Below are 24,117 nucleotides of genomic sequence, written 5' to 3'. Positions count from 1 at the left end.
CTGCAACGCATTTTTGAGTTTACTGTCCTTCAGGCTATGTACTCATGCCTACTCATTTTTTAAAGTTTGACTGGTAGTGCACTCAACCCCCTATTTCAATTTCAACAAACTCATAATTACAATTTAGATGCACTTATTGAGAAAGTTAGACTTAACCCAGTAGTTTTAGTAATCTTTTAAAAAATGAGTTGGCATAACTGCAACCACTAAAGTTGAGTAAACGCAAAAATGGTTGTAGCTGGTTGCTTTATTTTTTTTAAGTTAACTCAACTTTATATTTTTTACAGTGTGGGCCGTGGACTATAAATAATTTAATAGTTGTTTATGGCATGTTTTTGTGAGGTGGGAGGAAACCAGATACCTTAGAGAAACCCACTTAAACGTGGGCTGTTAATGAAGGAGGCAGTTGGTCAATCCAGATAAATCAAAATTTCTACCCAATTGAATAGTAGATAATCCATTAAATAATCTATTAAATAGACAAGTGATTATTATGTGAATCTGATTAATGTTAATTATCCTGCTCAAGGATCCATCAGTGGTTCTCTGACAGCGCTGTGATTTGAACTCTCAACATTCCAATTCACTACAGAGTAATGAATTGAAATGAATCTTGAATACTTGTAACTACTTTTGAGTTGAAACAAAGGTTATCTTCAAGTTGATTTTACTCACGGTATAAGGCAGCAGGTGAGCTTTCATTTCTAAGTTTATCCAACTTGAAATGTGTGTTTATTATCTCTAATGAGTGCTGCCTTTGGAGTGGATATAAACAGTTCATTCTGAATCTGCGGTCGTAATGAATTTATTTGGAGCGTGTCTTTGCATGTAAATATAGCCAGTGCTGCAAAGTTAATAGAGGAAACTCTGACTAGTTTCATAATCACATTACATTACATCATAGATTAACTCATATAATCCCAGCTACACTTCTGTACAGTCCAGGAAGATAAACCAGATTCATACTACTCAATCTAACAATGGATGGTCATGTTTACAGTAAGTTTAAGCATTAAGTATGTGCAGAATATGCTGAAGTCAGTCAGATAGCAGAAATTATCACAAAATCAAAGAAACTCCACAATATTCAGAATAGTTGGGCCAAGACGCATCATATGGTCATCACAACACGTATTCAGCCAAAACCCTCTTTGATTCATGTGCATTGAGCATGAGACCTCATTTACCAACAAACATCACTGTGAAAGTCTGTGCAAAACAATTTAGTGCAATTGCAATTTTGCCAATTCAAGACATTTTCTGCAAAAAAAAGCATAAAAACACTCCGCACAATGCATCGCAAATCTCACAAACATCAATCGCAAAAACATTCCTCAAAATCCTGTATGGACTGTGAAGTTAGATGATTTGAAACTCAAATTCCAAACAAAATACATCTCACTCTTCCCTCCAAAGTCACCACCACAAAGCACATGTACAGTATGCATGCTAGGCTAATGCATGTTAAATCACAGAACTGTCAGAGCCATATAATTACAAGGTTTCAAGGAATTTAGGATACCGAAATCCAAAAAAATGACATCTAAGCAAGTTATTAAAATATCTTGAATATAGTCAAATTTGTCTAGTATTTCCTGTTATAAGATTATTAAAACCTATTTTTAGATCTTTCTACTAATTTCAACTGTTCAGGTCTCACTTGCTAAGATATAATGGTTACCAGTGTAAGGTCAAATAAGTTTTTCAGCATTATTGGTTTGAGTAGTATTTTTAGAACATTAAATAATTTTCACAAAAGAAATAAACAAACAAACAAAATAAAAAATAAAAAACCCTTACAACTGCAAAGTCTTGTGTGAAAGAGAAACTTTCTGAACTGACAACCAGGAAAGCATAAATGTCTCATTGTGTTATCCTAAAATCCTGTTGACAGACCCTCTGTCCCACAGAAAGTATCTGGGTTATGAATGTAACCCTGTTCCCTGAGATGGAATGTTGCATGATATGTTGCGTGAGCTTCACACTGTGGGAAGTGCCCTCACGTGTGACCAGCATCCGAAGTCTGTGTGAAATCACACCTATTTATAGGCCTGCCATGGTCAGGTGACTTGGCATTTTGCATGTTGCGTGATTATAAAACTCTGCCTGTAAACCACATCATCAGCCTCTATTATCTGAAGAAAAGATGCGATTCACAGGCATGCTCCAGTATGATAAAGCTACACAACATCTTGTTCCCTTCTCAGGGAACAGGGTAACATGGGTAACCTAGACATTCCATTTTCAAATGGAACTCAACATTGCTTGAGCTTCATGCTGTGGGAACAAGTATACCCACATCATACTGAGGGTATAGCCTGTTCAAAAAGCTCTGAGCCTGAGGGTCACTGCAACACACTTGAGCCCGGGGTGGAAACCATGTCCAAACTGTAATATCGAATGAATGTGTGTGACGTAGACCACCCTGCCCCACATCCTGTTAGGGTACCCCTTTGTATAAAACCTTAGAGGAGGCAATCCTCCTAGTGGAATGAGCACTTATGCCCAGAGACATAGCGAGACCTTGTACCTCATAAGTGGTAGAGATTGCTTCCACTATCCAATTAGAGAGGCACTGCTTTGACACAGCATCACCTCTACTGTCGCTGCCAAAGCAGACCAACAGCTGCTCCAACTTACGACACTGGCCGGAGCAGTGAACGTTAGTACAGAAAGCCCTTACTGGACACATTAGGTGCAATTTTTCTTGTTCTGCTGTGAGGAACGAAGGAGGGCAAAAAACCTACAACACTACAGGCTGGGCAGCAGATGTAGGCACTTTAGGAATATAATCCGGCCTGTGATATATGAACGCCTTGGCTACTCCAGGGGCAAAGTCAAGGCAGAAAGGGGCAACAGAGAGAGCTTGTAGATCTCCCACTCACTTGAGAGATGTCAGGGCCAGTGGAAGAGCAATCTTTAGAGTCAGCAACTTCTCTGAAGCTGACTCTAAGGGCTCAAATGGGGCACCTGACAGACCTTCCATGACCACAGAAAGGTCCCAGGAAGGCATGCATGGTCTGCATATGAGCCTCAGCCACCTGACACCACGTATAAACCTCGATGTTAAAGGATGTTGCCCCACAGAGGCTCCATCAATAGGGGCATGGTTGGCTGAAATGGTGGCCATGTAGACCCTAACTGTAGAAGGAGCCAACCCTGCTGAGAAATGCTACTGGGTCTAATTGACGTTCCTCACACAAGACAAAAAGTCACCACTTGAGTGTATTTTCACAATTTTCTCATGGCTGGTGCTCTAGCATTCAATATGGTCTCTACAACCTCGATTGAGAGACCAGCATCTATGAGCTGGTGCCCCTCAGGGGCCAGACCCACAGTTTCCATAGTTCTGAGGGTGATAAATCAACCCTCTGGCTTAAGACAGTAGATCCCTGCGAATGGGAATCTCCCAGGGAGTGCCATCTAGCAATGATATTATCTCAGAGAACCATATTCGAGCTGTACTATTAGGTGCCACAGAGCAGCGCGATAGGGGAAAGGTATACAGACGTGACCATGAGTGAGGGCGAATCACAATGGGCAGTGTGTTGTCTCCTCAGAGGCAATCACATCCACTTCTGCTTGGCCGAACGTCCACCATATGGACTCCACCACTTGTGGATAAAGCCTCCAATCCCCCGGTTTCAGCCTTGACAGGATGTCTGCCTCCACATTCTGGTTCTCCTGAATGTACATTGCTGACAAAAATTTTACCTCCACCCAGAGAAGAATTACTTGTGCCTGCATGAACAGGGGGTGCAAACTTAACCCTCCTGGGTGGTTGATATATGAGATCACCGCTGTATTGTCTGTCACAACCAACACATGGTGATCTCTCAACTGAGGAAGAAAGAATTTTAGTGCTAGGAACACGGCCATTATTTCTAACTGACTGCTGCTGCTGCTCTTGTAGAGACTGGAGGGGCTGCCCAGGCCCAGCTTTATCTTGCTCAATGTTGATAGGACTGACCCTGTGCATGTTGGGGATAGATATAATCTTCATTATAGTAGAATCCATTTTAGCACCTAGAAAAGTTGTCCTCTGCACTGGAGAAAGCATAATTTTCTTGTGGTTCAACCTGAGTCTCTAGCTCCTCAGGAAGACGAGAACCACATCTCAATGTTGAATTACTAACTCCTTGGATCATGCTAGAATTAATCAGTCATCTATGTAGTTTGGTGCATGGATGCCCTCGAGTCACAAGGGAGCCAGAACAGCATCCATGCAGTTTGTGAAGGTGCAAGGGGATAAAGATAGACTGAAGGGAAGAAGCCAATATTGGTATTTGTTGCCTCCAAGTGCAAACCTCAGGACCTTCCTGTGACTGGGCAAAACCAGTCCTCGAACTGAATCTGTGGAACAGTAAGTTTGAGCATCAACATCTTGAACCTGTATGTCTGCAGAGTACAGTTCAGATGATGCAGATCTAAAATTGGCTGCATACACCCATCTTTTTTCTGCACCCAGAAATAGCAGCTGTAAAAACTTCCCTCATTCAAAGAAAGGGGTACATGTTCTATGGCCACTTTGTCCAAGCAGGATCTTACATCCTGCACTAATGTCAGGCTCTGCTCTGTGTTGACTACTGTGGTGAGCACACCTCTGGGGCAGTCGAGCTCTGAACTGGACCCGATAACCCTTTTCAATGGTAGACAGTACCCATGGCCTTTTCAATTGTAGACAGAACATTTGACAGTAGTTTCCATGCTGCCAGATGATATTTTAGTGACATTAACATTTCCACATTCTGTTGGAGGGAAAGCATCAGATTTCCGTTGCCCTGTGACAGCTCGCTGACCAGAGAGGACTGAAAACTTGGGACGGCATTGGATGGGGGGCCTACAGTAAGACTGGGGGCTAACTGCCCTAACAACCTCATGTCCCCGAATACTCCCTCTGCAGACCATCAGGACCACTCCTTCTTTGCATACTTGGCATTGATGATCATTCTTAGATCAGGCCTACTAGCAGACACTGACTGTGGCCGCCTGGTCCCCCTGGCTTTCCGCGGGGGAGGTGGGCCTCCACACTCACCTTCTGTGTCTCCCACACACTAGTGCTGACCCAGGCTCCACTCATGGATACACAGGCAAACTCGACATGAAGGGGATGGAAGTAGCTGAATGCTGCCGTTTGCTGATTTGCCTCGCAAAACATGATGGCGATGGTGATAACAGGGGCATCCAGCAGGGAGACCTTATCCTTATCCCACATTCCTGGGAGGTTGAGCCATAGGTGCCTCTCCGCCGCTACCCATTGAATGGTCAATATGATGGGCCGTTTCCTTGGTCACCCGGAGAGACAAATCCATGGTGCAGTGAAGTTCCGTCACTGCCCAATTCCCTTCCCATTGTTGAGCTCATTCAGCATGTCTGCTTGGTAGGCCTGCAACACTGCCATTGTTTGTAGTGACGCACAAGCGAGACCCACTGCCACATAGGCTTTGCCAACCAATGCTCAAGTGGCCTTATACAGCTTGGATGGCAAAGCCGCCCCCCCTAAATTCCCTGCTTTCGATGGAGAGAGGTAGCTCACAAGCGCCTGCTTCACCTTCAGCATAGCCAAATACCCATACTGTTCATTCCCCATGATGGCCGAATAATCCTACGCCGCAGGGTTATAAACATCGCTGGAGCGGAGCTGCCTAATTATGAAGCATTCACAATGCGCGCAATCAGCCCCCTCAAGGGCTGCTGCCACATGGTTCACTCCCAGACACTTCACACAGAATGTGTGACTCCCCCCATCCTCCATAATAAAACAGGAGGAAGGAGTAACACACTTCCTGAACTCTCTAGGACTCATACTCGCAAAGCGGTGAGGGACAGAAAAGTAAAGATATATATTTTTTCTGAAAAAATAGAGAGGACGTGAAGAGTTTTTAGGAGTGGTCACACAAACAACCGACATGCGGTCTTCGTTGAAGATAATAAGGCTGATGACGTGGTTTACAGTCGCCGTTTTAGAATCATGGCATGTGCTTAATTGCCATGTCAACTGACAACGGTAGGCCTATAAATAGGTATAATTTCACACAGCATGAAGCTCACGCAATGTTGAAAGGGAATTGTGGTTTTCTTCTTAGCAGACATTTTCAGAACAATACATGAAAGGAGGGTTCCATTTCAGTTCCTCTTAAGGTTTCTTCCTCGTGTTGTTTCATTGAGTTTTTCCTCACCACTGTCACCTGTAAAGCTGATTTGTGACAATGTCTAAAATTGAATTAATACAATTTCATTCTATTGACAATTTGTACAATAAATGAGGACACCAAATACAACAAGTATTCTGTCATAAAATCACTGACATTGGCATTAATGTATTCTGATTTACATGCTATGAATATAGTATATACTGTGCATATGTGCAGCCTGTAACTGTTGACTGATTACTACTGTATAACGATGCCTCAAACATGCTGCCATGTTGTTGTGGAGACAAGTCCGTGTGCCAGATTAGTGGGGACTGGAAAGGCGTTATTAATTCAGCTTTCTCCTGTACTCCTATTGCTCTTTTCTCCATTTCTCCGTAACTCTTTTTCTGTCATGCTCATTCCCTCTCTCCCTGCTGTTTGACTGGGCTACTGATCAGACGGCAGGTTGGTGGGAGGACAAGGAGGCTTGGAGCTGGTTGTATCCTCACTTTAACCTTCCAAAGCTTCCAAATCAGTGCTCTCAGAATGCATGTGAAATGACAGCATTAACTTGCTCATCTCACTCCGTATTCCCAACCTGCCAGCTACAAGTCATTAGCCGCTAGCTCACTTCTGCCTCGTCTACAACGCTAGCCTCTTATTTCTCATGGTCTGCTGCATCACAGTGCCACCTGGCCTGTTTACTCTGCAGAAAAGTCTTTCGTTCCCCTGGCAGGCTGTTTGCTGTGTAAGAATTGTTTTCATCTCTGACTCAATAAGTACATGCATTCGAAAGTCTGCACCAATGCCACCTGCTTAGTTAATTATATAACATGCCATCAGTACATACTTCTAAAAGAGGTAAATAATACATAAATACACACACACATGCAGACCTATTTCAAATATTAAAACATCACACCAGGCGGCTAGCTGTCTCACAATAGTGTACACATGTAGGGGTAGTGAGAAGGAGGATTTGTCATTTGGGACAGGCCCCCAGGAGAGCAGGTTGGAAGGTACTGATTGAAAGTGACAGGGACACAAGGACACAGCATCCATCAGGGGGAATGTTCAACAGTTCCTGACTACAGATTAAGACCACTAACAGACAAAAACACATACACATATAGGTTTACACTTACACAACACACAAAATTGTCACTGCCAGATTTTAAGGCTTGGATATATTTGATACCAACATAAGAGAAAATAAACTGTCAATAAAACATTACGCACAACTAAAATAAAATCCATAACACAGTTACATATATTTAGTTCTCATGGATGACAGGACTTTATTTCTTTATCTAATTTTACTCTCAATCATTTTTGACATGTGAAAAATGTGATATGTTATATGTTCTGCTTGTTTCTTGATTTTGAAAAAAGCATAATTGCTCTGAAACATACACTCACCCAGCACTTTATTAGGAACACTATACTAATACTGCACAGGGCCTCCATTTGCTCACAAAACAACCTCAATTCTTCATCGCATGGATTCCACAAGATGTTGAAAACATTCCTTTGAGATTCTGGTCCATGTGGACATGACTGCATCACACAATTCCTACAGATTTTTCAGATGCCCTTTCATACTGTGTATCTCATGTTGTACCATATCCCAAAATTGTTCTACTGGATTCACATCCGGTGACTTGGAAGGCCACTGAAGAACACTGAACTCATTGTCATGTTCATGAAACCAATATGAGAACACTGTGACCTGGTGCATTATCATGTTGTAGGTAGCTATTAGAAGATGGGTAAATTGTGGCCATGAAGGCATGCACATGGTGAGCAACAATACTCAAATAGGCTCTGGAATTCAAACGATGATTGATTGGTATTAATGGGCCCAAAGTGTTCCAAGAAAACTTTCCCTACGCCATTAGACCACCTTCACCAGCCTTGGCTATTTACACAAGCAAGGTCGGGTCCATGGATTCATGCTGTGGGCGCCAAATTTTGACCCTACCATCTTTGTGCCTGAGCAGAAATCGACATTAATCAGACCAGGCTACGTCTATTCCGCCTTCAACTGTCCAGTTTTGGTGAGCCTGTGCCACTGCAGCATCAGCTTTCTGTTCTTGGTTGACAGAAGTGGAACCCATGGTTTTCTGCTGTTGTAGCCCATCTGCCTCAAGCTTTGACTTGTTGCGCATTCTGAGATGTTTTTCTTGTACAGACTGGTTATCTGAGTCTCAAACTGGTTTCATGAACGTGATAATGAGTTTAGTGTTCCTCAGTGGCCTTTCCAGTCACAGGATCTGAAACCAATAGAACACATTTGGAATGTGGCATAAAAGTGCACCTGAAAAATCTGCAGGAACTGCATGATGCAATCATGTGCACATGGACACGAATCTTGTGGAATCCGTGCCACAAAGAATTGAGGCTGTTTTGAGTGTAAAGGGAGGCCTTACCCAGTATTAGTATAGTATTCCTAATAAAGTGCACAGTGTATACTGCCTATAATGTTAGCACTGAAGGTGCATAATACCATGGATTGTTTAATTAGGCATGATGTACAGCCAGCTGCTTACAAATGCGTGTGCTTTTTTAAACATTTTAATACATTGGCAAAGAGGCTATTAAAATTTTTAAATAACAGATGAAGTCCAAATCTTTAGTCAAGTATGTGACTTATGCCAATCAAAAGTGTATTCCAGGAGCCTAAACCATTTGTAGTTTATTTATGCTAGTCGGGGTTGCGGTGGATTTGGAGCCTATCCCAGGAACACTGGGCATGAGGGAGGAATAGTAGGAATATACTGTTTCTAAAACTGCATGTGGGTGTTCTTTGGCCTAACAAGAGAGAGAGTGAGCTTGTTTGATTTATTCTAAATTTATTCATTCTTTATCAGTAAACACTTGGTCAGGGTTAAAGTGGATCAAAAGTCTATCAGAGGAACACTAAGTGAGAAGTGAGACAATTCACCTGGACAGGACACCACACACACACACACACACACACATTCACACGCTCCTTTACACTTAGAAGCAATGTTTGAGTAGACAATCAATATACTATCATCATTTTGGGAGGTGGGAGGAAACAGAACCTGGAAAGAAACCCCACATTCAAAGACCCTCTACATAGAGCTACAAAGAGTCTGAGAGTTGGGGACACTGCGGATGTGAGGTAGCACAGTGCTATGGTGGTGTGCTAACCACTACACCACCGTGCTACCTTACTTGTGCATTGATCCCTGACTGTACATAGAATACCTAAATAAATTACTGGCTTTGCTTATGGTTGACAATTATGCATCACACATTTGGAAATGGATCCTATATGTGGAAAAAAGAATCGCTCAGTTGTTTAGCAACATAATTCCATCATTCAGTCAGTCTAAGATAAAGTGTGAGATATCAGATAGTGATAAATGACCCTATCTTACTTTAACAACACAACACCAACAACATCTGAGAAAGGCACACTGTTTCTACAGTAAGACATCTGGGTCTGGATCACCTGGTAATATTTGATTAGACTGATGTCGAAGGCTAATATTCTTAGATATTTTTTTCATGTAATTTTTCATTACATAGTGTTCCTGCACCATGGAATTAATGTGAACTTTATTTAATAAATAAAATTATTATATTTGTTATTAATTCTATTTTTACATACCAGGTGGCCAGGTAAAGTAAACCTGATAAAGCATTGATATTAGTACACCACCAACTATTTTCTTCTGTGGATGATTATTTATTTATTTGCTTTTGTTCAAAAACCTTCCCAATGAACAAATACAGTATCAAGCCTAATAAGGCTTCATTGTTTAGGACAAAATCTCAGCAGTAGTTGCTGAACAACATGACAAAAACAGGCAACATTGATTAATGAGTTACTGTCCAAAATATGCAACTCACATATGTAACTTCTGAAGGTGACAGAAATATCAACAATGTCTCACAGTGACAGCCAAACAGTCAATTAGCACAGCATGTACAGTATGAACCATCATAATACGTTTAGTTCTGAATATCAGTCAGAGCAATTGATTCATTTTGTTAGAATAGAGTTATCATTACTGCTATTACACCATTGCCAGGCAAATGGGGTTGAATTTTTTTAAAAGGAAAGGGAAAACAAACAAACAAACAAACAAAAAAAAAACATGCAAGTAGCTTCTCTGTATGACAAACAGGAAGGAAGCTATTGAAGAAAAACTATTTCAGACTTTTGACCTTGCTTTGCCCTTGACACTCTTTGGATCAAAATCTAATCAGTTCATCTGCTGGTTACAATGATAATTCCATATAAATCCAACAAACATTCAACCACATTTTCTTGAGGTATCAGGCTAACAATAGTCGCATGAACAACCTGAAAAGACTGGATAGTGGAGGCATAAAAATGAAAGAAATATCTATTCAATGAAAACAGCATGTTCAGTGAACTTGACTTGAGCAGGAAGTGACTTTGTTCAAATGGCTTTAAGTGGCAACATTACTAAAGTGACATTCACCAGCTGGCTCTATTTTTATGTCAACAGAGCAGCTAGCTATGAGTGTTAACTCTTACCTGACTGAGCTGGCCGCTGGGTGATCCTGTGTCATTGGCTGTATGACATCTGAAATTGAGGAGAGTATCCTCCAACGATCTGGAAGCCCCAGAAACCCCAGCGCCAGTATTGTGACCTGGATTAGCCACCACTGTACACAACAAACCCATTACACTTGAAGGCCTGAGCACGAAGGCCTCCAAAGCTATGTTAGCAGAGACCTGCATAAACAAAGAAAGGGAAAGAGAGAGTGTGAAAGAGAGACAGACGAAGAGAAAAGGAGGGTGGCTGATGACCTAGTTTCTTCCTAGTTGTTTGTCACTCATTTTTGCTGAATGAGGCAAGGACTTCTCTGATTATAGAAATATGCAATGAGTAAACAACACATTAGACACTGGGCAAACTGCAACCTACATATACAATCTGCAAATTGATTAGGGTGGATAGCAGGGGCAGAAAACATGCAAGCAATTATGAAAGTAGGTTAAATGAAGGAAAGTGTCTTTACTCTATGATTTATATTTATACCAATAAATATTTATACATATTTATACCATAGCACTGTTGAATTCTCATATCTGATTGGTCAGAAAGTTTTGGTTAATTATACCAGCAGCTATGACAGTAGTGCTGGTTTTAATTCAGACCACATGTTCATATTCATGCTCTTGGAGATTCCTCAGGGCAAGTAGTGTTTTTTTGTCTTGTAACTTCAAGAGAGAGAGGCAAAAACAGAAAGGCAGGTAAGGGAATGACTTTAAAGCTGTTTATGGCTGCTATAGCGCCATGGTTCTATGAATGGTGGAAGATCGCCAAAGAAGGTTAATACATGATGGAAGGAGTCGTGTCTCACGCATCACCTCAAGAATCTCGTATGATTTATTCACACGTGACCTTGACCGCTGGTGTGTCAGAATCTATATTAGTTTCCGCCTACGTGACGGCCTGTCTCCTAGTCATTCTCGCAATCCGAGTGATCAGAGACTCTGGTGGTCTTCCACCATTCATAGAACCATGGTTACACTAGTAACCAGGGTTCTATTTCACTGTTCCAGACCGCCAGAGATGGTCAATAAATGGTGGAATATGAATACAGCCAAGTCATGAGGACCACAACCTAAGCGTTGTCTGGTAATACAGAGGACCTAACCGAAGGAAAGGAGCCACATTAAGCCTGTAAAACCTTGTGAACATGTAAAGTGATACCCATGTGGCCACTGCACATATCTCAGTGAGGGACATGCCATGCAAGGCTGCACAAGAAGTGGCCACTGCCCGAGCTGAATGACATCTGATAGATGTTGGAGCTGTACGGCCTGTCAAGCAATATGCTTCGACAACAGTGCCTACTACCGAGTGAACGAGCCTTTGCTTTGACAAGGGTGCACCTTGGAAGAGGTGCACCCCCCAACCTCTTCACCCAAAACAGATGAATAGTCTGTGGTACACCTTGAGGTGGTCCTTAGCACAAATTGCCTTAATGCACAAACTGGACATAGGACTGCCTGGAAGGCCTCGTCCTCCTGTTCAAATGCTGCCAACTGAATAGGCTGATTTGTGAACTGAGCTGGCAATACCTTGGGCTGTAAAGCCGGGTTTGGCCAAAGTGTAACCTGATTATTCTCTGGCCTCCACCTGAGACACTGTGGACTCAGAGAGCGCATGCAACTCGCTGACCCTCCTGGTTGATGTTATGGCCACAAGGAAAGCAGTCTTCATAGAAACACGCCTAACATTTGCTTGCTCAATGGGCTCATAGGGTGCTAAACACAAACTGTCTAACACCACCTGCAAATCCCACTGGGTATACACCACCCGTGCATAGATGCATAGCTCCCTTAAGAAAAGCCACCACTAGCCTATCTGCACCAATCGACACCTGTCCCACAGGATCTCAGTGGGCTGACATAGCTGCTGTAAATACAAGTCCACTACCATGCTGATGGGACAGTCAACTGGAGTAAGAGCTCAATCTGTACACCATAAAAGAAACAGTTTCCATTTACTGTCATAAGTGCAATGTGTTAAAGGGGCCCTAGCACTCATGACAGTGTTCCTCACTCCCAGTGAGCACTGGAAGAGCATCCTCTGAACCCCAGGTGCCAGATGTATAGCTTCAATTTGTCCGGGGAGGGATGACACAGGGCCATGTTCACCTGTGACAGCAGATCTTTCCGAGTTGTGGGCCAGTTGTGAGAGGGGATAGAAAGCTGAACCAAGGCATCCCTGACAGGGGGCCACTAGAATGACCTGGAGTCCAAGTGCATACCCAGGAATCACACTGACTGGCATGGGGTGAGGCAGCTCTTCTGAAGGTTTAACTTCAGACCCAAGGTGGCAACATGATGTAATAGGCATTGTGTGTTGTTGGCAGCTTGCTGAGGTGATCTGGAACATAGCAGCCAATCAGCCAAATACGGGAGAATCAGCATGTCTTCCCACTGAAGAGGTTCCAGTGCCAACTCGTACCATGTGAAGACCTGGGGAGAAAGAGAAAGGCCAAATGGTAGGACTCTGAACTGATATGTCTTGTCCTGAAATGTGAACTGAAGGAAGCATCTCTGGTGCAGGGCAATAGGAATGTGGAAATATGCTTCCTTCAAGTCCACTGAGGTGAAACACATTAGATACCATGTCGGGCATCTGCCACCCATAACATGCAGAAAGGAAGATGCTTGAGGCTTTTGTTTAAGCATCTGAGGTCCAGGATTGGCCTGAAGCACCGATCCTTCTTCCAAACATGGAAATATTTTGATTAGAATCCACCAGGGTGGGTCCAGGGGTCTGCTGACTCCATTGCACCCTTCTCCAGCAGCTTTCATACCTTCACTGATAGAGCAAGGGCTTGACAAGAGTCCTGGACCACCGTGAGGTGAGCTTGGGTGCTCACTGGGGGACTTGATGGAACTGAAACAATAGCCCTTCTCGAGTGTTTCGAGAAACAACTTGATGTCTGTAATACTTCTCCAACTCTGTAACTGAGAGATTGAAAAGTGGCCCGTCACAGACACTGAACCCCTAGTGACGGTGGGGAAACTTTCCATTATCTCTGGCAGGGTGACAGTGAGTAGGCATAGGGCAAGCTGGTGGCCTAAAATAAGAGCGGGGTGCCTCTCCTCTTGATGAGTCAGGTCAGGCAGCCTGCTGCAGTGGACTGTAAGACCCTTGTCTATGATGCTGCAAAGTTGCATGGCAAACAGGCATCCGGTGTGCACCTAGGCTAGGGTAGTGCCTGCGCTCAATATGTTGAGATCGGGATTCTGCTGCCCATGCTTTGTGTTCAAGGGCCTCCTGGGCAGCCAGACCAAATACCTGACCAGGCACTAGTGGTAACTGTGTTGCTTAGTGGTAGAAAATCCAATATGTTTGTTGTTCTTGTCTTGAGACAGCCATAACGGGGAGCAAACGCCAACCCAAAACCTGTGCACACTCAAGCAAGATCTCCGCGAGAATTACAAAGAGACAGACTGTGATATAGGCAGAAACTGATATAGCTTCCGACATGCCATCGGTCAAGGTCATTTGTGACTGAATCATACAACGCAAGACGCGACTCCTTCCACCATGTACTGACTGTCTCTGGCGGTCTGGAACAGTGAAATAGAGAATAAGTGATGCAGGAAAAAACACGATGTGCAGTTCTTTATTTATTTTTTTTTAATTATCATTGTCAAATTGCTGTAGAATTGGAGTGAAAAAAATCTGGACATGCTGGAATTGGAAAATAATCAACTTCGAGTAGGAACAGCAACTACCACTCCATCCTGTTGTTGATTATTTTCTCATCAGAGCATGACCCAAAGAGTTTTATTCTTTACTCAGCTCACATACAAACTCCATTATTAATTGTTAAAAGTTAATTGTATATGTAGCATTACCTTTTACAAATGACAGCAAGTGTGTAACATATACGCAAAGGCATACATTTATCTTTATTATGATGTATTTTATGTGCTCATGTTTATGTTTATGGATTGCTCTTGAGCTGTCCTTACTGTGAATGACTAGGAAATTGAGTGAACATTATTGCCTTGCCTATGAGATGCCCTGTCTGTGAGTGAATGTAAAAGTGTGCAAAGGCGTAATGTATTCATCTATTACCCTTGAGAAGTTCTGTGAGAGTAAATCTGATTTTGTACAAGAAGCTGTATTACTGCATTACCTTTGAGATGTTCTGGGTGTGTGTGTTGAAGGTGAGGTCTGCAATGCGCTCAACACACTGTACGATGCGTGTGCAGGCTCGAGCTTCATTCTGAGCCATCCAAAGGAAGTGCTCTTCCACCTGCATCATGTTGCTTGCGATGTCGGACACGTAGTCTCCTAGCTGGAGGGAAGAACACGATAAACAATGCATCCCTAATTAATAATAAGGAAGATTAAATATAATACAGGGCTAAGACCTCATACAATCAGATTTGATTTAAAAAAAATTATTCCATAGATAAGATTGTGTCTGATGTGAGATTTTTAGTCATGCTGATGTTACATAAGTGATTGACTGACTGAATGACTTAATTGATGAATAAATCCCAAGTTGATTATGCAAAACATGCATTCATCCATTGTTCAGTGACCGCTTTATCCTGGGAAAGGTTATGGTGGACAATTGGCCTATCACAAGAGAACTGGGTGTGAGGAGAGAATATCACTGAGTAAGTGAGCTAGCTATGTTTCAAAGCAATGATGCTTTTCCAAAATCAATAAACTGTTATTTTGAGTTGACAAGAATAGCCATTTCATCAGATCTGGTTAAGTTATTCTGTTTGTTACCATGCAGAAAGATCAGAAAATGTCTGTCCAAGTTTTCAGAATCTACTATAAACCTTGGTGGGAATGTTGCAGAAACTTGGCAACACTCCCTATGAGCTTGGGTGAGCTATCCTTTAAATGTGCACAATAAAGTATAATTTAAAAATTAAAATGAACTTTTAAGAGTAGGTTTAACTGGCCATACTTTTGGTGGCATTCCTCCGTTACTGTCAGGGTGCAAATTAGAATCACAATATAATCATCATAATCTAATATAGTCATAATCTAAATATAGTTGTATTCAATTCAATTCGATTAATTTTTCTTTGTATGGCACTTAAGAATGGACATTGTCTCAAAGCAGCTTTACAGAAACATATAATTTAAAGTTAAAGTTCAAGTGGTTTTATTGTCATTTCAACCATATACAGCTGGTACAGTACACAGTGAAATGAAACAACTAACCACATGAGACAACACAGAACTAAATAAGATCTGCAAACATTCTACATAAAGTGCACATGCAGATGTGTGCTAAAAACACAGGACAGTACAGTAACTACTAAAACAATGGGCACAGTAAGTGACAGTGTAATGCCAAACAGTACACAGTTTTAGTGTGGAAGTGTCTGATATAATAGGTAGTGCAGAAGATAGGTGCCAAGGAGTAACAATATGATTTTAAAATGCTATAAATGGAAACATAACATGTTATGACTGAGTATTCAGCAAATTAGCTTATACCAAATATGGACATAGCAGTTATTGTGGAAGCAGCCAGGTTAAGTGTATATAGTGACAATAAATTAAATACTATATTTTTATAATAAAGTAACAGCAAAAATGCAACAGAGTCAATGCAGGAATGTGCAAATATTTGCAATGGGAATGGAATGATGTTCAGTTCAGAGAGAGTGTGTGTGTGTGTGTGTGTGTGTGTGTGTGTGTGTGTGTGTGTGTGTGTGTGTGTGTGTGTGTGTGTGTGTGTGTGTCAGTCCAGTCTCTGACAATTGAGGAGTCTGGTGGGAGATGGGCTTTCTTCAGCCTTTGTAGAAAGTAGAGACACTGCTGGGCTTTCTTGGTTATGGAGCTGGTGTTGAGGGACCAGGTGAGGTTCTCCGTCAGGTGAACACCAAGGAATTTGATGTTCTTGACGATCTCCACGAAGGAGCCATCGATGTTCAGCGGAGAGTGGTCGCTCCGTGCTCTCCTGAAGTCAACAACCATCTTTTTTGTTTTGTCCACATTCAGAGACAGGTTGTTGGCTTTGCACCAGTCCACCTTCTCTCTGTGTGCTGACTCGTCATTCTTGCTGATGAGACCCACCACAGTCGTGTCATCGGCGAACTTGATGATATGATTGGAGCCCTACATTGCTGCACAGTTATGAGTCAGAAGAGTGAACATTAGTGGACTGAGCACACAGCCCTGAGGGGCCCCCGTTCTCAGTGTGGTGGTGTTGGAGATGTTGTTCCCAATCCGGACTGATTGAGGTCTCCCAGTCAAGAAGTCCAGGATCCAGTTGCAGATGGAGGTGTTCAGGCCCAGTAGGTTCAGCTTTCCATTCAGGTGCTGAGGAATGATAGTGTTGAATGCTGAACTGAAATCTCCGAACAGCATTCTTGTCATTCTTGTCCAGGTGGGTGAGGGGCAGATGTAGGGTGGTGGCAATGGCATCATCTGCTGAGAGGTTGGTGCGATACGCGAGCTGCAGCAGGCCCAGTGAGATGGACAGCAGGGTCTTGATGTGCCTCATGATGAGCCTCTCGAAGCACTTCATGATGATGGATATGAGTGCAACGGGATGGTAATCATTGAAGCACGACACCGGAGACTTCTTTGGCATGGGGACAATGGTGGTAGCCTTGTTAGCTTCTTAGCCTTGTTAGCGTGCTAGCTGATCTCTGAGCACATCCTCTGAGCACTCTGCCAGGAATGTTGTCTGGTCCAGCAGCCTTCCGTGGGTTGACTCTGCATAGAGTTTTCCTCACATCAGCCGTGGTTAGACACAGCACCTGGTCGTTGGGAGGGGGAGTGGTCTTCCTCGCTGCCATGTCATTCTGCACCTCAAACCGAGTGTAGGAGTTGGTCAGCACATCTGTAAGGGAGGCATCACTGTCACAGGTGGGTGATGTTGTCCTGTAGTTGCTGATTGCCTGAATGCCCTGCCACATGCTCCGCGTGTCGCCGCTACCTGTGAAGTGACTGTGGATTTTCTGGGCGGGTGCGCGCTTTGCCTCTCTGATGGCACGGGACAGTTTGGCCCTTGCTGTTCTTAGGTCTGCCTTGTCACTTGCCCTGAAGACAGAGTCTCGGGTCCTCAGTAGTGCTTACACCTCCGCAGTCATCCACGGCTTTTGGTTGGAGCGTGTGATGATGGTCTTGTAGACAGTGCACTTGCTGGTGTAGCTGTCACTGACACCATGTATTCCTCCAAGTTGGTGGAGTTGCTGTCAGTTGCAGCCTTCCTGAACATATCCCAGTCAGTGTGCTCAAAACAGTCCTGAAGAGCAGAGATGGCTCCTGCTGGCCAGGTTTTCACCTGCTTCAACCCCGGTTTGGATTGACTGATGAGCGGTCTGTATGCTGGGACTAGCATAACAGAGAGTAGCCAAGGTGGGGGCGGGGCTCTGTCCTGTACGCCCCGGGGATGTTTGTATAAACAAGTTCCAGCGTGTTCGCCCCTCTCATTGCAAAGTCCACATGTTGGTGAAATTTAGGGAGCACTGTTTTGAGATTTGTATGGTTGAAATCTCCGACGATTATAAACAGTTCATTAGGGTGCGTTTTCTGCAGTTCGCTAATAGCCCCATATAGTTCAAAGAGCACCTCCTTAGCATTAGCGCTGGGGGGAATGTATACTCCATTTATAAGGACAGTGGTGAATTCCCATGGTAAATAAAATGGTCTGCATCTAACAGTCACAAACTCCACTAATGAGGGAATATTAGAATTAGAATATTAGAATATTAGAATATTAATATTAATTAGAATATTAATATTAGTATTAGTTAGGAATCACTTCACAATAATTTTGACATACTGAGATGGTGTTTCACACAAAAACACTCGACTCACCAATGTCCATTTTATCTGTGTTTAATTTAGGTTGGTAATAAATAGTTTTTTGTACTCGTATTTCATTTTACACAGGTGATGTCTTTAGTAAGAGAAAGGGAACAGACATAAGGCAGTTTTTTACTGCCAAGAAAAGACAAATAAGGTGAGGAGTAGTTTAGAAAGTACATACTACTTTTTCAAGACATTCATGGAACTATTCTTCACATAAAGCTGAACAGCATTGTATGAATCGGAGCATTTAAAGTGTTGTGTTCATGTGCTGTTTTAAGGATACAGCACAGTGATTCACTGAAGCACACGAGTAGTTTTACTTGTACTTGAGTAAAAGTTTTGGCTACTTTACCCTCTGCATATATCTAGTCTAAAGTTGGCAAATTTCTTTAAAAAAAAATAAACAACAACAACAAAAACAGCAATACTCCACCTGCTGTTCATGTCCATATTCATATCGTACCTGCTCAATCTGAATAATGTATTCATATATGGTTAAATCCCTAGTATACAAATATCAGTCTATATATATATATATATATATATATATATATATATATATATATATATATATATATATATATATTTACATCATTATCTAAAGCTATATTTACCTTTTAATTTTGTGCCTGCTTTCTGACACACGTTTCTTGTTAGTGTTTTGCATCATTTCACTTAACAAAGTCGTAATTCGGTGCTGATAAACACATGATTCAGATGTATGATCTATAATGTATGAGAAACTCATGCTGTGAACAGTTCTGTGAATAAACACACAACCAGCTCAACAGCACACTGTCTGTCAATTTATTTATCCATGTCGATTTTACATGTCAAAATCTAACAAACTTTATAGCAGGTTGAACTCAAAATGCACTAGCTGATGCAGAGACTGACAGAAACAGAAGAATACAATAGGTGTTGGATTTGATCAACTATTCCAATAAGCCAAATTCAATCACTCCACCTGTTACATCTTCTTTAACTAGAACTTAGGTGCTGTAAATAATCCACCATTAACTGAATGATCCTTTTGTGATAAATAGTATCAACAACTCCCCAAATATTATAAGTAAAACAGAGGCTGTTTATAATCATCACACTCATTTAACAAACATATGTAATGAATATCCGACTTCTGAACTCAACTAGGGTTCTACTGTGTCCTACAAGACAGCTAACACAGTATACATAACTTGAATTAATTCATGCTTTTTCTTGTCTAAATATAAAATAGCAGGAGCATAATAGGTGCAGTTTATGCATTATAAAAGGCTATGAATGGAAATATTTCACTGCTTTTTAACATGAACTGCCTTCCAGAAAATAAGATTTAAATCTACAGTATACTCACCTGAAGTATACTGCAATCATAAAAAGCAGGAATAGCTGTTTATTTTGAGCTTGAGAATGTTTTCATAAAAGATCAATATTGAGATGCAGGACTACATGTTCCAACTGATGCATATGAAAACATAAATACTAGCTTAGCACATACCTACTGGCATGTCTGCAAATCTGTTTAATAATTAATGCCACATGGGTGTGCAAATAAAGTCCTCCAGGGCAGTAAGCATATATATATATATATATATATATATATATATATATATATATATATATATATATATATACACACACACACACACACACACACACACACACACACACACACACACACACACACCCTTAAGCTGTAGCACTGTGCAAGGTAAGAAGAATGCCATAACCCTACAGTTTCCTCCAGGAAGGCCAAAGCCTAATCAGACTTCCCCTCTTTAGAATCATGCCATTTGCTACTTTTGGAATGCTAAAAACACCACAAGCATAGACTTACAACATAAGTAACTCTAAAGACTGCACAACAAAGTTAATAACATTTAGTATGTCTGTAAATTGCATGTGTGGGAGGGTAAGCGATTTAACTATCCAATTGGCTCTGCTTGGGGTCTGGCTTCGGCAGACCAATGGGGTGGGAGCTACCCGACTATTTAAGGACCCTTATTTTGGTAGGTGCATGGGTGTCTTGGTGATTCAGAGTTCCTTGTGCCCCTGGCATTTCTGGTCCCCCATTTCTGTTCAGGTACATTGAGGCTCTGCTCACGGTGTAATGAGGAAAACATCTCAAGTCTAATTTGTTTATTTATAGTCTTAGAGCGGTGCTGGTGGTGCGTGCATTGTGGCGAGTTGGCACCGGAGATCACGTTCAGTGATCGCAACATTTAGCCGGTGGCTGAATGATATGTATGTATATGTATTTCCAGCTGTGGTACCTGTGAGTAATCATTCAACTTCGTGCCTGGTGTTTGTTCAACCCAATGATAAGTGCACCTCTCCTTTTCACACTGGGACTTGGTATATTTAGGTTGACACTCTGATCTTTGTGTTAAGGTGAGAGTGGGGAGTTGAGTATCTAAGTCTTCTCTAAGACAAATCCCTAGCTGAAGACGCTACATGTGACGCCGTTGCCGTTTTGTTCCACCCGATCTGTTTTGCTTCATCTCATTTGTTTTGCTTTACTTTAGTTTTGGATGTATGTTTGGCTTATGTTTTGCAACCACATGTAATCTGAGAGTCTAAGTGGTAAATTAGTGTTTTCCAGCCTCAAACCTGTTTCAGGTTTGTTGTTCCACACCACCACCTTACTATTGATGGGGTGTATGCTATGCTTTCTTGTCTTCGTGCTATAGTGGCTATACTTTTCATTTCTGTTTACCATAATTCTGGTTCTGCTTAGGTGCTGTCAACTGCCTCCATTTCGTGTGGTGGTGTCAGTGGGCCTGGGCATTATAGCCACCACACCACGGTGTCTGCAATATTTGTCTTTGTTTGTTTGTTGTTTAGTGTTTGTGTAATTTTGGGTTAACCAATGTCTTCTTTCTCTCCAGGAGCCAGTGAGTCTTGGTGGGACAGGGGAGGCTAGCTGCATTTATTCGGTGGTGTGTGCTTCACATCATGCTCAGTGTGCCATCACAACTCCTTTATGGTGTAGGTAGTGTTTGATTTTTGGTGTGACTTGCAGTGGGTTTGGATGACCTCCTGAGCTGTAGCTGGCCTGCCTTGTCCCTGCCAAGCATGGGCCTGGAGAAGTGCTCAGTTTTAAAAATCCTTATTGTGCTTCCTGGGAGAGAGTTTACATTTGTATGTTAAGTTTTAATGATGCTTAAGTGTCGTAATAAAATAACTTTTATATTCATACTCGTGTCTCACTCTCATGTTTCTTGCCCCGAGTGGTAAAACTTGTGTGCCTTTATTTTGGAGTATTTCCCTGGTTCTCCCCCAGGGTGGCATAGTTGGATTTACTAAATTGGAATAAACATTTCCCTCCACTTGGGAATGCCACACATAGCTATAGATTTCTGAACCAGACACTAGATGAGCTCCCAGGGTGCAGTGCTTTAGTAGTGAAACCAAGGTGGTCACTTCTTTTCAAAAAAAAAAAAAATTAATCTAGAGATTGTATGGAAATTCACATTACAGAGCCATACAGTATATCCAATGTCAGAGGAAATTAAAATAATTTCATTATGGAAGTAATGTCTTAAAATATTACAAGTTAACTGAATTAGCAAATTCAAGTTTCATTACAGTGAAGTCAAGTACAATTTAGAAAGCTTTTAAAAGTTTGCTTAATGAAGCCACTGAACGTACACACTACAAATCATTAAAACAGTTGAGTTTCTTTGATAAGAAAATTCATTGTAAATTGGTTATGTTCACTAACAGCTTTGTTAAACAGCTACCTTCACTGAGGCTTTAAAGCAATTCTGATATCAGTGTTCATGATGTGACATTCAAGGTTTATGTAATGACATATACAGTCCATAGACAAACAGTATTAAAATATATTGTTTTCCTGAAGTTATTTTGCCATGGTCATGAAATGGTCTTGTACTATTACATTTTGTAATAAATAAAGAATATGAGAATGAACAAAAAACAGACAGAACAACAGGTGATAACAATAATACAGCATCTATACAGCTCAGATACTCACAACAGCTATACAGTATCTATACAGATCAGATACCGGCAACAGCTATACAGATCAGAGCAACTGAGATGCTGTAGTTTTAGGAATTGGACAAAACATGCAAATCTGTCCATGGCTAATTGCTCAAAATTTAGTACAGTACAATATATAAGCTGCACCTCAGATTTCTCCATTTCCCCACTATTTTTCTTACTTTTCTTTCACTTGGTCATCCCACAAATGAGGGAGTGAAATGAGAAAATAGGCGCAGATAGCTTATTACATCACTCTCAAAAACAAAGAAACTAAAGTAAATACACACTAATTACTTTGCCCTGATGTATGTGTACTACTGTAATTCTGAGTATAATAGTGGAAATCATTTCTAAAGCAAGTGCACTGACTTTGTGCTTTCCCAAATAAATGAGCAAGAAATACAGAAATTTTGGAAATGTGTAAATATTTATGATTGTTGTTAAATGATTCTTTACTACAGATCATTATACTGGAATGCATATAGCTATCACTAAAACTTTCTGCTTTGTCACTTGCAACTAAAAATCTAAATGTTAACCAATAAGGTGAGTTCTCTACACGGTTGATCCTTGCATGCCAAATTTTTTTGCATGTTCATGGGAAACGTCCGGGTTACGCATGTAACTCTGTTCCCTGAGAAGGGAACAAGACATTGCGTGAGCTTCATGGTGTGGGAAGCACCAAGTGTGACCGGTATCTGAAGTCCATGTGAAATCACGCCTATTTATAGGCCCGCCTTGGTCAGGTGATGTGGCAATTTTGCGCATCGCATGACTATAAAAACAGCAAATGTGAACCATATGGTCATTCTCTATTATCTGAAGCGAAAATGCAATTCACACGCATGCCCCAGTATGACAAAGCTACACAACATCTCGTTCCCTTCTCATGGAACAGGGTTACGTAACCCAGACGTTCCCTTTCAAAGGGAACTCAATGTTGCATGAGCTTCACACTGTGGGAACAAATGTACCCACTCTGTCATACTGAGTGTATGGCCTGTCATCAATAGGGGCGTGGCTGGCCAAAATGGCAGCCACATAGATCTTAATTGTATAACGAGTCAACTTTGCTGAGAAACGTTCCTGTAAGAACTCCAAGACTGTAGCCATTGCACAGTTAACTGGGTCTCACTGAGGTTCCTAGCATTTAACATGGTCTCTACAACCTCAGTTGAGAGACCGGAATCTATGAGCTGGTGCCCCTCAGGGGCCAGACTCACAGTTACCATGGTTCTAATCTAGGGTATTAAATTAACTATCTGGCTTGAGACAATAGATCCCTGCGAACGTTAAACTCCCAGGGAGTGCCGTCCAGCAGATATATTATCTCTGAGAACCATATATTAGCTGGCCCATAAGGCCAAACTATAATACCGAATGAATGTGTGCGGTGTAGACCACCCTGCCGCAGCACACATTTCCTGTAAGGGTACCCCTTAGATAAAGCCTTTGAGGAGGCAACCCATCCCCCAGTGGAATGAGCCCCTATGCCCAGAGGCGTAGAGAGACTGTGTGCCTCATAAGTGATAGAGATGGCTTCCACTATCCAAATAGAGACGCACTGCTTTGACGCAGCATCACCTCTACGGTCACTGCCAAGCAAACCAGCAACTGCTCCGACTTACGCCACTGGC

General features: G+C 41.9%; 1 protein-coding gene across 3 annotated transcripts in view; it reads right to left on the bottom strand.

Moving 5' to 3' along the window:
* LOC108263736 (adhesion G protein-coupled receptor A1) overlaps positions 1 to 24,117 on the bottom strand; it is a 249,881-nt gene that overhangs the window by 114,383 nt on the left and 111,381 nt on the right. For all 3 annotated transcript variants that reach the window (XM_017464813.3, XM_047154070.2, XM_053679792.1), the window contains 2 exons: positions 14,814 to 14,975; positions 10,672 to 10,872 (listed from right to left, as the gene is read on the bottom strand). In XM_017464813.3, the coding sequence (XP_017320302.2) occupies positions 10,672 to 10,872; positions 14,814 to 14,975 (363 nt within the window). The remainder of the gene's footprint in view (positions 1 to 10,671; positions 10,873 to 14,813; positions 14,976 to 24,117) is intronic.

This window comes from Ictalurus punctatus, chromosome 3 (genome assembly GCF_001660625.3).
Source record: "Ictalurus punctatus breed USDA103 chromosome 3, Coco_2.0, whole genome shotgun sequence".
NCBI classification, from domain to species: domain Eukaryota; kingdom Metazoa; phylum Chordata; class Actinopteri; order Siluriformes; family Ictaluridae; genus Ictalurus; species Ictalurus punctatus.
This window is presented reverse-complemented; position numbering and strand designations above follow the sequence as displayed.